This window comes from Chrysemys picta, chromosome 4 (genome assembly GCF_011386835.1).
Source record: "Chrysemys picta bellii isolate R12L10 chromosome 4, ASM1138683v2, whole genome shotgun sequence".
Lineage (NCBI taxonomy): Eukaryota > Metazoa > Chordata > Testudines > Emydidae > Chrysemys > Chrysemys picta.
Genome location: NC_088794.1, coordinates 19,432,743 through 19,445,916, shown reverse-complemented (window position 1 = coordinate 19,445,916; position 13,174 = coordinate 19,432,743). Strand labels below are relative to the sequence as shown.

General features: G+C 51.3%; 1 protein-coding gene across 1 annotated transcript in view; it reads left to right on the top strand.

Annotated features, from left to right (window-relative positions):
- CDK18 (cyclin dependent kinase 18) overlaps positions 1 to 12,345 on the top strand; it is a 70,258-nt gene extending 57,913 nt beyond the window's left edge. The window contains exons 7-16 of the mRNA XM_008172703.4: positions 607 to 701; positions 1,704 to 1,766; positions 3,774 to 3,897; positions 4,406 to 4,526; positions 4,972 to 5,069; positions 5,796 to 5,901; positions 6,557 to 6,599; positions 7,581 to 7,671; positions 9,167 to 9,244; positions 11,342 to 12,345. Coding sequence (XP_008170925.1) covers positions 607 to 701; positions 1,704 to 1,766; positions 3,774 to 3,897; positions 4,406 to 4,526; positions 4,972 to 5,069; positions 5,796 to 5,901; positions 6,557 to 6,599; positions 7,581 to 7,671; positions 9,167 to 9,244; positions 11,342 to 11,376 — 854 coding nt within the window. The 3' untranslated portion in view covers positions 11,377 to 12,345. The remainder of the gene's footprint in view (positions 1 to 606; positions 702 to 1,703; positions 1,767 to 3,773; positions 3,898 to 4,405; positions 4,527 to 4,971; positions 5,070 to 5,795; positions 5,902 to 6,556; positions 6,600 to 7,580; positions 7,672 to 9,166; positions 9,245 to 11,341) is intronic.
- The last annotated feature ends 829 nt before the right edge of the window (positions 12,346 to 13,174 follow it).

The window sequence follows — 13,174 nt, the reverse complement described above, 5'->3', positions numbered from 1 at the left end:
GGCGGTGGCGCGGCCCAGGACCCCCGCTGGTGCTGGGAGGGAGGGCCGGGCGGCGGCACACAGCCCAGGACCTCTGCTGGTGCTGGAGCAGGGAGTGTTGGTGGGGCTGGCAGGCTTCCTACCCAATTCCATGTGTCCGTGCAGCTCCTAGCGGGAGGGAATGCCAGGGGGGCTCCCCACCATGAGCTCCACCTTGGCAGCTCCCATTGGCCAGGAACTGCAGCCAATGGGAGCTGTGGGGATGGTATCTGCAAGCAGGGACAGCGCGCAGAGCTCCCGGCCCCTCCACCTAGGTCAGGAGCTGTTGGGACATGCCGGCCGCTTCCAGGGAGCCCCCCTGACTGTGTGAAAAGGGGGATGATGCCTGCAATAGAAAGCTAGTAGCGAATCAGCTTTGCCTTAGGGCTGGATGGGCAGCTCAGCCAGCCAATCCAAACCCACTCAGTCCTGAAGGACTGACTCTTCCATCTGCAAAACACTGACCCGGTCCATGAGGACCAGATATTGGGACCAACCAGCCCTGCCCGGGCAGGTTTCCACCCCTCATGACAAAGTATGCCGACAATGGACCCTCATAGCTAACACTGCCTTCTCCTTGCCTTGCAGTTTCCCTGCTGAAGAACCTGAAACATGCAAACATTGTGACCCTCCATGATTTCATCCACACTGAGCGCTCCCTCACCCTTGTCTTTGAGTACCTGGTGAGTCCAAGGGCTGCTTGCCTGGGTGCTTGGTCTTGTGCTGGGGCAGTCTGGACACCCAGACTTTCCCCTGCTGCGGAAAGGATGGGGGCTCATTCCAGACACGGAAATGGTTCATGGAGTGATGAGAAGTGCTGGTTGCAACAACAACAACAACAACAAAAAAGGCAGGGGGAATCATGGGGAACAAAAAAATTTTGTGTTTTTCAAAATTCTGAAAATTTCCACACTTCGAGAATTCCCTGACCCGCTTTGTAATAGGTCAAAAAAGGGAACATTTCACAGTAATTTAATCAGCTATTTCCCTGATTTTTTTTTTACGTCACTATCTGTTTATTTAGGAAGCATTGACGGGTTTATAAATCCTTGCCATGTAAATATCAGAAACAAAACCATCACCATTACAACAATGAGCTTTTGTTTAAAGAGACAGTATGCAGGAATATAGACATCAGATTGCTCTGTGTACCAGGGAGTTACAATATTGCAGCCTGATCATTACAACACCCACACGATATTAACATTTGATAGATAGGCCTGGTCTCTTCAATATGTGCAATCAGAGATTTCACTCCATATTTTTTAATTAACAAAATATTTATTCACTTCTAATAACAATTGTCTGCTCTGAGCTCCTGTGTAACATGGACCATAGAATTTCACCCAGAGATTACTGCATCAAGCCTGTTCACTTGTGTTTGAAATGAGTTTTCCTAGCCCTCCATCTCCACCCATTCCCCCGAGCCACTTCGGGGAGGGTTTGGGATGATCGTAATGGTTCTTTCTGACCATAACTTCTGTAAATCTGTGAAAAAGGCTTCAGGAAAATCTGTGAAAAAGGGCGGTGGGATTTAGCCACCCAACCTTTGTCAAACCTCACTCACCATGCTCAGCTTGTGCACTAACCACTTGACCATCGCCATGTGTTGTCAGTAACTTGCGGGGCACACGGTTATTCATGGTCACTTAGAAGGTTCCTTCGGGACGTGCTTGTCGTTGCAGGAAAATGACCTAAAGCAATATCTGGATAACTGCGGGAACCTGATGAACGTGCACAACGTGAAGGTATGAGACCACTATCTTGCAGAAGGGGTTTACAAACTCTCAGGGGATGCTCTATCGTGGCCATGTTGAAGACCCAAGGAACTGACTCGAGGTGCATTGCAGTCATTGGGGGCTCAAACATTCACACTCAGATTATTCAGATGATCCCATCCAGTGTGCATTATCGTGTACTTCTCAACAGTGAATTCATCTGCCATTGCACTGCCCATTCACTTAGCATTGTTAGACGCCTCTGAAGTTCCTCACCATTTTCTCTGGCCTGGACTAACCTGAATAAATTGGTGTCATCTGCAAACCCTGTTCACCCCCTTTCCTCAACTAGTTGTCTGTATTACCATTCATCGGAGGGTGATTTCATTTCCTTCCTTGCATCTTATTGCAGGACCTTGTCAACGGTTTTTAGAAAGTTCCCGAGACAGAGACTCCGCCCCTTGTCCAGCTCCTAGCATAGTGGAGTGTTTGGTGTTAGTCTCGTGGCAAATGAGGAAACTGACTTTGTTAAGAACTGAGTGCAGCTACACTGGGGGGAGAGGAGCACACTTCATAACTTCTGGAGACCGAGCTGACTGCACACCCCAAGAACCCCTTGCATCCCTCCATTACCCTCTATTTCAGGGCCTCCCTGCAACTACTCCTCAATCTCCCCCCCACCAGGAGTTCTGTGTGTCCCCCATGTCCCCCTTCATCATACCAGAGTTCCCCATTCTTCCCCCCATCCATGTTATAGACTCTGTCTGCTCCCTTTCCTCACATTCCCACCTCCCCACCCCTGTGCTCAGGGCTCTGTGTATCCCCCACCATATCAGGCCCCCCGGTTTCCCTCCTCCCACCAGGAAAGGTGTGGGCCTCCCATTCCCCCTTCCTCACCACCATTGATTTTTGTCTGGGAGAGAAGTTATTCAGGATGTCAGCATATTAAACTGTCTTGGGAGGATGAGCAGGGCTATTGTTATGCTGGACAGCAATAGCAGGGGCCATCAATTCAGTTCTTTAATCTGTAGACAATTGCAGAGGTGCTTGAAGCTGTGGCTGCGCTAAACACATGGCCGGGGCACTGTGCGTCCCACATTTCCCCCCTTCTGGTTTTCCGATTTTCCCTAAAATTGGTACGGTTCTGCCCCTGGATGCCTAGAACATTCCCTGCACGTTTGGAATTGATCAGATGTGGCAGAGGGAAGTTCCAGACAAACACAGAAATACCATCAATAATAATAATTATACCCAGCTCTTACATAGCGCTGTTCATCAGTAGCTCTCAAAACGCTTTTCATCCAGGGGAGTGTACGGCCTTCGCAAGCTCTGCCAATGAGTAAAAAGACAGAGAGAGAGAATCTAATGCTATGCTGCAAAAAAAAAATCTCGATGGGTGTGCAGACTTGGGCTCCCGGGGCTCTTGCTACAGCGTTAAAAGCAGCCATGTATCCGTTCTGGCTCAGGCAGGACCTTGGGCTCTGAAGCCTGAGGAGGGGAGAGGCTGAGCCCCAGACTGAGCCGGAACAGGTCCGTGGCTATTTTTAGCACGGTAGCTCGTGTCTGAGTCCGTTGAGCCAGGTTCTGAGACTCACTGCCATGCAGTGTCAATGTATTCTTAGGGTCAGATTTGCATTGACACGCTGAGGGCCAGACTGTGTAAAGACTCCCTGGCTGTGTAAAGGGGCCTTAAAGTGGACCTGAATGTAATTTAGAAGTCAGTGTAATTTGCAGCCACGTTAAGGCCCCTGCATGCTGCCACATTGGTGTAAAGGGGCCTTAGTGTGCATGTGAATATTGCCTGTATTCTCGTGCTCCAGGCTGGAGACGCGGCAGTTCTGGCTTTGCACATTGCTCCATCCAGGGGTGGCACCTGTACATCGTTTGAAATCAATCCAGAGATGTCCACTGTGATTTTTATTCCCCGTTATAGGGTCCCAAGCCCATTGCAGGTTCTGCTTGTCCCTACTGTGTGCTGAACAACATGCCAAACACTGCTCTCCCTCTGCTCTCACCCCTTCTGCTCCCCTCCCCAAGATCTTCCTGTTCCAGCTGCTCCGCGGCCTGTCCTACTGCCACAAGAGCAAGATCCTGCATCGAGACCTCAAACCGCAGAACCTGCTCATCAACGAAAGGGGGGAGCTAAAGCTGGCTGACTTCGGTGAGTAGGGCAGGGAGAGAACAGCGCTGGCCTGGATTGGGCCAGGTTCGGGCTGTGCAGACAACAGTGGGTACCGTATGCAATCCCTGGAGCTGCAGAGCAGCTGGGGCATGGGGTCCCGTAGCAGCCCAGGACACAAGCTTGTATGCACTTCTCAAGCTGGTGCTTTAGTCAACTCTATGGAAACTGCCTGCTCCACTTAGCAAGGTTTCAGCTTGGTGTCTGTTCCTCTGAGGCATACAGGCTAGGGGCCGGGCTTAGTCTGGGAATGCAGGGGGGCGGGACCTCTGGGGGCAGGGCTTCAGCACCTAACAGCTCCCATTTAAGCACCTAGATGCAGTGGGCCTGACTGTCAGTCTGGCAGCTCCAAATCTGGCCCGCTGCATTTAGGTGCCTAGATGAGAGCTGAATTCTTTTGCAAACCTGGCCGTGCAGTTCCCTGGGATGAGCGCAGTGCTGCCGCAAAACACAATAGGAGCAGTCTTGCGAACATCCCTTTCGTCTCCAGGTCTAGCCAGAGCCAAATCAATCCCTACAAAAACATATTCCAACGAGGTGGTCACGCTGTGGTATCGGCCCCCAGATGTCCTGCTGGGATCTACTGAGTACTCCACACCCATCGATATGTGGTGAGCCGGCATCTGCATGCAGGGTGGGGTGGGACGGCTCCGTCAGAGTCCCACAGTAAGATTCCAAGCTCTCCGGGACAGGGGAGTTCATTGTCTCCCATGTGTCTGTACAGCACCGAGCACTCTGCTGCCCAGTTAAATAATGTTAAATAATAACATTGGGCTGCCGCCTGCTTCGGTTTCTGTGCCATGTCCTGCATCTCGGGGGGCACAAGCTCTTTGGAGCAGGGGATGGGTCTTATCTGAACATGTGTGGTGCTGAGTGCATGGTTAGCAGTAATAATAGTGTGGTAGCTCTGGGTACTGATTTCTCTTCCAAGGGAACTGGTGGGAGCCCCATCCAAGGGCTGGGACTGGAAGGAACCAGGCTGCACTGGACACAGGGCAGGGATGGACTAGGACAGCTTTCCCATCTCTAATTCCAATGTCTCTGCTGCTCCTTTAGGGGTGTGGGCTGCATACACTATGAAATGGTCACTGGACGGCCCATGTTCCCAGGCTCGACTGTGAAAGAAGAGCTCCATTTAATCTTCAGGCTTCTTGGTGAGTTGTCTGCATTCTCCCTTATCTCCACGAGAGGGAGGTGGCTGACTGAGCAGAGGGAAAACAGTAACCTTCCTGGTGCTCTTAGGCTAGCCTTTAACTCCCTTTCTGTAAATCTGGTAGGATTTACGAGAGACTTGGTTCTCAACCAGGGGTACGCAGAGGTCTTCCAGGTGGTACATCAATTCAGCTAGGTATTTGCAAGTTTTACAACAGGCTACGTAAAAAGCACTAGTGAAGTCAGTACAAACTAACATTTCATGCAGACAATGACTCATTTATACTGCTCTATATACTGTGCACTGAAGTGTTAGTACAATATGTTAAAAATGAGAAAGTCAGCAATGTTTCAGTACTTTTGTATTTTTATGTCTGATTTTGTGAGCAAGTAGTTTTAAGTGAGGTGAAACTTGGGGTACACAAGACAAATCAGACTGAAAGGGGTACAGTCGTCTGGAAAGGTTGAGAACCACTGTACTAGAGAATCAGGATGTTTTCTATAAGGTTTTATACCCTTCTTGTAGAATTTGATAGCAGAGAGAGAATTCTCTATTCAATTCCAGGGGATGGTTCAAACCACCTATAGAATAGCTATTGTTTTTTACCAGATTCAGTGGGGCTTTTCGACAGGGAGCTATTCTCTCTAGTGTAATCTAGTGTCGTTACTAGCAGCTTTCCATAGCCCATGCACAGGGTGATGTGTCTAAACCTGCCTTTCTCCCCCAGGCTCCCCTACAGAAGACTCCTGGCCCGGAATCACATCCAACGAGGAGTTTAAGGGTTATCATTTCACCCAGTACCAAGCCCAGCCCTTGATAAATCATGCACCCAGGTATCTCCCTGGAGCAGAGACCCACACTTGCACTGTGGTTTCAGGCTGTTCACAAATGGGAGACTAGGGCGATGAGTGTTGGGGTAGGGGCTGGACTGATAGCCCGGGATATTAAGGATCTGCGCCAATCTACAGAACAGGTGCAGATGAAGCCAGCATCAGAGCAGGCCTCCTCCACTGTGCCCTGCTAATGTGCATACAACATGCCCTGGAAGGACGCCCCTCCAGGGGCTCGCAGATAAGTACCCATCTGCAGGGCTTATTCCGTCCTCCTTTCTGCTGAGACTGCCACCACACCACATAGCAAGTGTGAAAAATCGGGACGGGGGAGGGGGCTAATAGGGTCCTATATAAGACAAAGCCCCTAATATCGGGATGGTCCCGATAATATTGGAATGTCTGGTCACTCTACAAGGGGTGCTAATTAATACTTAGAACCCCGCCCACCAGCTGTGCAGGGTAAGGCACTGTCCCCGTTGTGTCGTGCAGTGATCGATCCTGAGCCGTAGAATAGAATTATAGAATCATAGAATATCAGGGCTGGAAGGGACCTGAGGAGGTCATCTAGTCCAACCCCCTGCTCAAAGCAGGATCAATCCCCAACTAAATCATCCGGGGTCTCTGGGGTATGGTCACAGTCTCCGTTTTTTCTCAGGCTGGACACAGAAGGGATCGACTTGCTGACGAGCCTCCTCCTGGTAAGTGATCTGACCGTCCAGCCGGATTGCAAGGGGATGTCTTGGGTGGAGGTGCCACCATTCAGCACCCTCCACCCTGGGATTCCGGGGGTGCTGCCTTCCTTCCTGGCTTAACATTAGTGCTACCTACCTTCTCACCGGGGGGCGGAACAGGGGGCCTGGCCAGCTGCAGCTGGGAACACTGCACCCACAACAGCCGATCTGATGCTAACTTTGTGTCTGATCATGCGGCCGTTGGAGTCCTCTACAGGCCCTGGATCAAGCCCTCAGGGCCATAGAGCAATGGCAAGGGGTTATGGATGCAACTAAGCCATTTCTCTGCCGCTAACGCCAAGGTCTCAGTAGACCTTAATACCAACCCGCTCCCATTACTCCACCCCGCTAACTGCCCTGAATTCACTCAGAAACTCTCCCCTAAGTGCTGGACATGCCCTTTTACCTTCTCCTGGTTCATGTCCTCCTTGATCAGAGCCCTTGTCATTACCTTCCCTTCGGCTTTTTGAGACCAGCCCACTTGTCCCTGTATTTAAAGTCAGTGGAATTCCCGAACTCCGACTCAGCGTCTCACTTGCGTTATCTGGTCGCTCACCTTTTCTCTGCTGCCAAGTTCCTGGTTCCACTTTCCTGGATTTGCCCAGAAACACAATCCTGCCCTGCAGCTGCTGCTGACCAGAAACAAATGCCATTTCCATCACGGCACTACTCCCCGGTGCCCACGTAGGTGCCCCAGCGTGGGATTTGGACGCCGTACGGAGGGGCCCTGATTGAAGCTTGTCTCCGCCTCCCCTTCCCCGTCTTCTCCTCTCCCATGGAACCTGACACACAAACACACACACTCTATGTAGTGACACACACAGAGCACAGGTAAACACATGCACACACACACACACACACACACACACACACTGCTTATGTCATCGTTCATGCTCACACTCAGAGCTTATGTCGACACACACACGCCTTTTTCTGTGGTTTTTACAGTATGAAGCCAAATGCCGGATCTCCGCCGAAGAGGCCCTGCGACACCCTTACTTCAAGGCGCTGGGGGACCGAGTCCAGCTCCTCCCTGACAGTGAGCACACAGATTATCCTGTTGGGGTGTCCAAGGGCAGGACCCAACACTTCAGGGGCTGCCCGGCCAGTTGTTACATTTCTTACTGATACACTGTGGGAAGTAACACAGCCTCCCTCGCCATTTCTGAAAAACCCCTTGTCTGAGTCATGCACCTCTGTGAAGTCCCCTCGTCTGTATTAAGGGAGAGGGAGCTAGATTTGGACACGTAATAATAATACTTAGTAGATTTAGAGCACTTTACAAAGAAGGTCAGGATTGTTATCCCCTTTGGACAGATAGGGAAACTGAGGCACAGAGAGAGGAAGTTACGTGCCCAAGCAGGCCAGTGGCAGAGCCAAGAATAGGACCCAGGTCGCCTAGTTCCAATCCAGTGCTCTGGCTATACTGCACGCATGGGCACCGGGCCCAGCCAGGCGATGTGTCTAGGCTCTGTCTGCTCCCTCGTCCCCATGAGCGCCGCACTCTGGCTCAGTCCTGCACTGGGCAGGCAGGGAGCGCGTCTCACGTCAGGCCCCGGTGAAGGTGCTGAGGGGAGCTGGTAAGAACAAGGTTTCATCAAAAATGATTTTTTTTTGTGAAAAAAATCTTGGGTTTGACAGTGTTTTTCATTGTTTGAAAAAGTTTCTAAATGGAAAATTTCAGGTTGGGGAAGAGATTTTTGGGGGGTATTTTTGAAATTGTTCATGTTGCGAGTGTGAGGAAACTCTGCCTTTTTCCCCCTATAAAAGCAGAGAAAAGGGTTAAAAAGAGTGTTATTTTCAGAGTGGTAGAGACACTTTCAGCCCTTTCTGACGATTTTCCAACTGGCATAGATAGGTTGAAGACAGTCAGAAAGTGGGAGTTCAGCAGGTTTTCTCACACTTCCTTTATTTCTGAAATGTTTCCCATGGGAAAACTGTGGTTTCCTTTGGGAAAACTGCTGTTTCCTATGGGAAAAATTCAAATGAGCATTTTTCCTGTGAAAAATTCCCACAGGAAACATTCCCATTAGCTGGCCAGTTCTAGAGCCGATCAGGAGAGAGAGCACAGGGGCACCCTCCTGCATGAATGAGAACCTGCTGAGTCAGGCGGTGGTAGGCCTAACAGGCAAAGGCAGGGCCTTATTAACCCTCTAAGGATTGTGCTTAAGCACATGTCTGTTTAGAGATCCCCATTCCGTGGCTCTGTGCCCATTTAGAGAAAGGGAGCCAGGTACTCAGGTGGCTTGAAGCTGTGGCATAGTAGGGAGGGGAATTGTGGGTCCAGGGACACCACAGTGTGGGGTATCTGGGGACTATGGGCACTAGGGGGTGGGGAATTCTGGGCCTGTGGGTGCTGTGAGGTGGTGGATCTGGGCATGACAAGATGGAGAATTCATGGGAGCCGCAGAGTGAGCACCATGGGTGAAGCTCTGAGGGTGCATTGGTGTTTGCCTTCCTATGGAAGCTCAGATCCCAGCTCTCCCAGCCAGTCAGGTTAACTCTCAATTTCTTCTCTCTCTCCCTTCACTCAGATGCCTCCATCTTCTCTCTGAAGGAAATACAGCTTCAAAAGGACCCTGGCTACCGAGGTTCAGCCTTTCAGCAGTCAGGTAGGATGCTGCAGCGGGGCACAGACCCCTAATCTGGGCCCCGTGGGAGGAGAGGCACTCTAGAAATGTGCAGAGCCGGAAGGCGCCATGCTCTCCTGCCGCACTTTCCATCTGTGGCTCCCGAAGTGAAGAACAAGCACATGTGCGATTAGCTGCCCAGCCCCCTAGGAGGTAGATATCGTCCTATCCCTGTTCTACAAATGGGGGAAACTGAGGCACAGAGTGGGGACTTGTCCAAGGTCACACAGTGAACCTGATTCTCCACTGCCTTACGTCATGGGGAGTCATTTACCCCCCAGGTGTAAAACACTGCCAAGTCAGAACCCTGTGCTCTCACCAGTGGCTGTGTTTCACACCCACTTCCCTCTAGCATGAATAACAACATGAGGTGCCAGGCAGGGGGTGCCCAGGCCCAGTGAGTCGATGGGTCTAGAATTCAGGGGCCCGATCCTCCTCTCGCTCACACCAGTTTTACACTACTATCGGCTGCAGAGTTACTCCAGATTTACACCAGTGTGAGTGAGAGCTGAATCAGGCCCCAAGTCTCCAGACCCAGTGCTGTGCTTTCCCCACGAGAGCTAGTCCCTCCCATGTGGACGTCCCCATGAGATGACAAGGCTCTGTCTACACTGGAGTGGGAGGTGTGATTCCCAGCTCGGGCAGACGTACTTGCGCTGCTCTGATGGAGCTAGCAGGCTAAAAATAGCTCTGAGGGGCCGCATGGGCAGCAGGAGGGGCTACCAGCTCAGGGTCCAGTCCTGTCTGAAACCCTAGGTATGTACCGGGGCGGCTAGCCTGTCTCACCGCTGCGGCTATGCTGCTGGTTTTAGCACACAGGCTCCATCACAGCTAGCACGGGTATGTCTGCCTGAGCTGGAAATTACACCCTCGGCTCCAGTGTAGACAGACTCTAGGAGCAGCAAGGCCAGTGTGGGGAGCCCTGCCTCCCATGCTCTGATTCAGCCGATCCTGTCTCCTGCCGGCCTTGGGAGATCCCGGCCTGCCCTGCGCTGGTGTGGTCACACTGACGCACGCTGCAGTGATAGCATTGGACTGCATCCATGTGCAACACCTCAAGCGCTTGGTATCCTGCCAGCCTTTCTACACCGTCCAGGCAGTGCCATGCAGGTGATGTGTACACCGCGCTGCGGTGACCTTCTCTTCCAAGCAGCCAGGCAGGTCCCATTGTTTGTTTCTCAGATTAATGTCAGGGGAAAGTCTGTTTGGATTAGTGGGAAATGCCACAAAGCAGCCTCTCCCCATCCCCTTCCCCATGTGTAGGTGAACACACCTCAGAGTCCCCTAGCTGATCGGGAAGAGGTTATTAATGAGGTGAAATGATTGGGCCTAATTATAGTGTCATGACTAAGCATCAGGACTGCTGGGTTCTGTTCCCAGCTCTGCCACTGCCCTGCTGTGTTACCTTTGGGACGAGTCATGTCCTGTCTGGAGACTTTACTGACCTCTCGTAACAGGGGTGGGTGGGTTCTCAGGCAGGCACTTGAAATTCCACAGAAGAAAAGCAATACAGTACCCACTGAGAGGACCAGACACAGCTCCCAGTCTGAGCCCCCCAACACCCCACGTTAGAAGATTCAGATCCAGATCTTTGTCGTGGACTGAACCAGAACCCTGGATCAGGGCACTCATGACCTGTTAAGTTTGGATCAAGATTCAGATGTTGTGGCGACCCTGGACCAAACTAAACACATCAGATCACAACATCCCTGAGCTTCAGGCGAGTTCGGCTCCAAAGGCTGAAACGCAGGGCCCTTCTTCTCCATCTTCGTATTATTGACACATTTGTTAATATTCAGTTGTGTCCAGAAAAGCACAATGGGGCCAGTGGCCCCCTGGCATAAGTCCTCTGGTTTGGATGCAGCTATGTCAGGGATCGGCCTTGGCCTGAACGACGCTGCATGGTCTCCAGACTCTGTTTCCTTGGCTCAAAGGTTGTAGCGGACTCATCAACTTTTACACATGCCCTAGCCGCTAGAAGGAGACATCGCACCAGACTGTTAGCGGGTTACGTCAGGAAGAAGCACCTATGTTTTAGCCTTTCTGATCTCTCTCTCTCTCTCTCTTTTACTATTCCAGCCCGAGGGAAAAGCAGGAGGCAGAGTATATTTTAAACCTGGCTCTTGTTCCCTTTGTCACCATGGAGATCAAAGCACTGAGAAAGGAGAGGACTACATGCTCCCACAGGACCCATCCACAGAATTACTGACTCTAACAGGAAGATACTGGAATGCCCCTCTACCGTGGGCTGCCCTCTGTCTGTCCCCCAGAATCCCACTCCTGACACCAATCAGCCCACCAGTAGTTCATGTCAAAGGAGCTCTGCCCCCAGTTGCTCATTTTTCATGTGACGCCACCAAGAGTAAGCTACTGCGTTCCATACCCGGGTAAGGTACTTTATCTAGTGACTAACTACCCTGAGAGTAGCCCTGAGCTCAGGAGACTTGTGTGCTGGCCTCGTTACAATCCTGGTTCCTGCAGTACAGGGAGGTAAGATGGAGTGCAGGCAGAGGGCAGAATCTCCGAGGATTGGCAGACAGCTGGGTTGTGGCATGTAGTGATCGTATCGCGGAAGACGTTTCTGTGAGTGCACGGCATGCCTGTGCTTGGGCATCCTGCTATATCCACCATTGGGGAAGTCTGACCTGGCAAGACGTATTGCACTGAATGAAGGATATGCTATCACAAGCAGGGGACGCCCTACGTTGAGCCTCATCCAGGGCTTTCTGACATCAGACATTTAGTTGGGTCTGAAACATTTAACAAGGGAGAGCTCTCCTTCAGCCCCTTCCCCCATGGTTATCCACCAGGGATCCCTCTTCCCCTACCCATAATTTGAGCCTCATGCACGGTTGCTGGGATTGCCTGAACGGCAGCCCCAAGAGGTCCAGAGGAAAGAGGCTGTTAAGGGGAAAATGCAGATTAGTCGGATTCCTCTGATCCCTCGGTTTCCCCAACAGCCCCCCGGACACCTGGCTGCTGTCTAAAGACATCCCTAGAGCAAGAGCACACAGTGCTGTGGCATGGCTGGTATTCAGGATGCAGACTCTGTCATTAAATCCATGCAAAATGGGTGCAGTGTTCCCCCGGGACGTCTCTCACGCCATGTTTCGCGGCAGTTCCGATCCCCTCTGATTTAGCTTTTCTGAGAAACCGGTGAAGTCCCGTTTCCCACATCAAGATCCTGCTGTGTTTCTAATCCACTAGGAAAAGGACCCATTTCCCAGCGAGCGGCTCAGGAATTGCAACAAATGGTCCAGCCACTTGGGCCCATCTTTAAGCTCATGGCAAAACATGAAAGAGCACAAGTAGTTTCACTGATTGGTGCGAATGAGCTGTGCATGCACAAAGCTGCGTCATTCCACCTTTGTGGTGGGCGTGCAAAGGTGCCGACCCTACCTCTGTGAGGCTGTGGGATCATGAACCGACTCAAACATATCACAGGCCATTAAGCAGAAAACAGACCCACCTTTCACTATCTACCCGATCCCCTAGGACTGAACATATTGTGTTGGCCCCGTCCGTTACACACATTCCGCACTCAATGGGACTCAAGTGCTTGCTTAAATCGGAACATGTGCTTAAGTGCTTTGTGTCTTTTCCTCCCCCTCTATCTCCAGGCCATGCCAAATCCATTCTGGTACAATAAGGACCTGCTCAAACCTTCCTCCAAAGCTCAAACCAAACCTGAAACTTTTTTTTTATTATTTGAATTTTTTGTTTGGTTGATTGATTTGGGGATTTTTTTTTTAAGTTTTCATCCCCCGTCCAGGTACCTCATCCTGTTTGATACCCATCATGGCCCAGCTAGCACCAGGAAAAGATGGGGAATTGCTCTGGAGAGCATGCATCATGGGCTGGTAGACTGACTGAGGGACTGGTAGGCAGGAAGTCCTAAGTTCTAATCCAGAC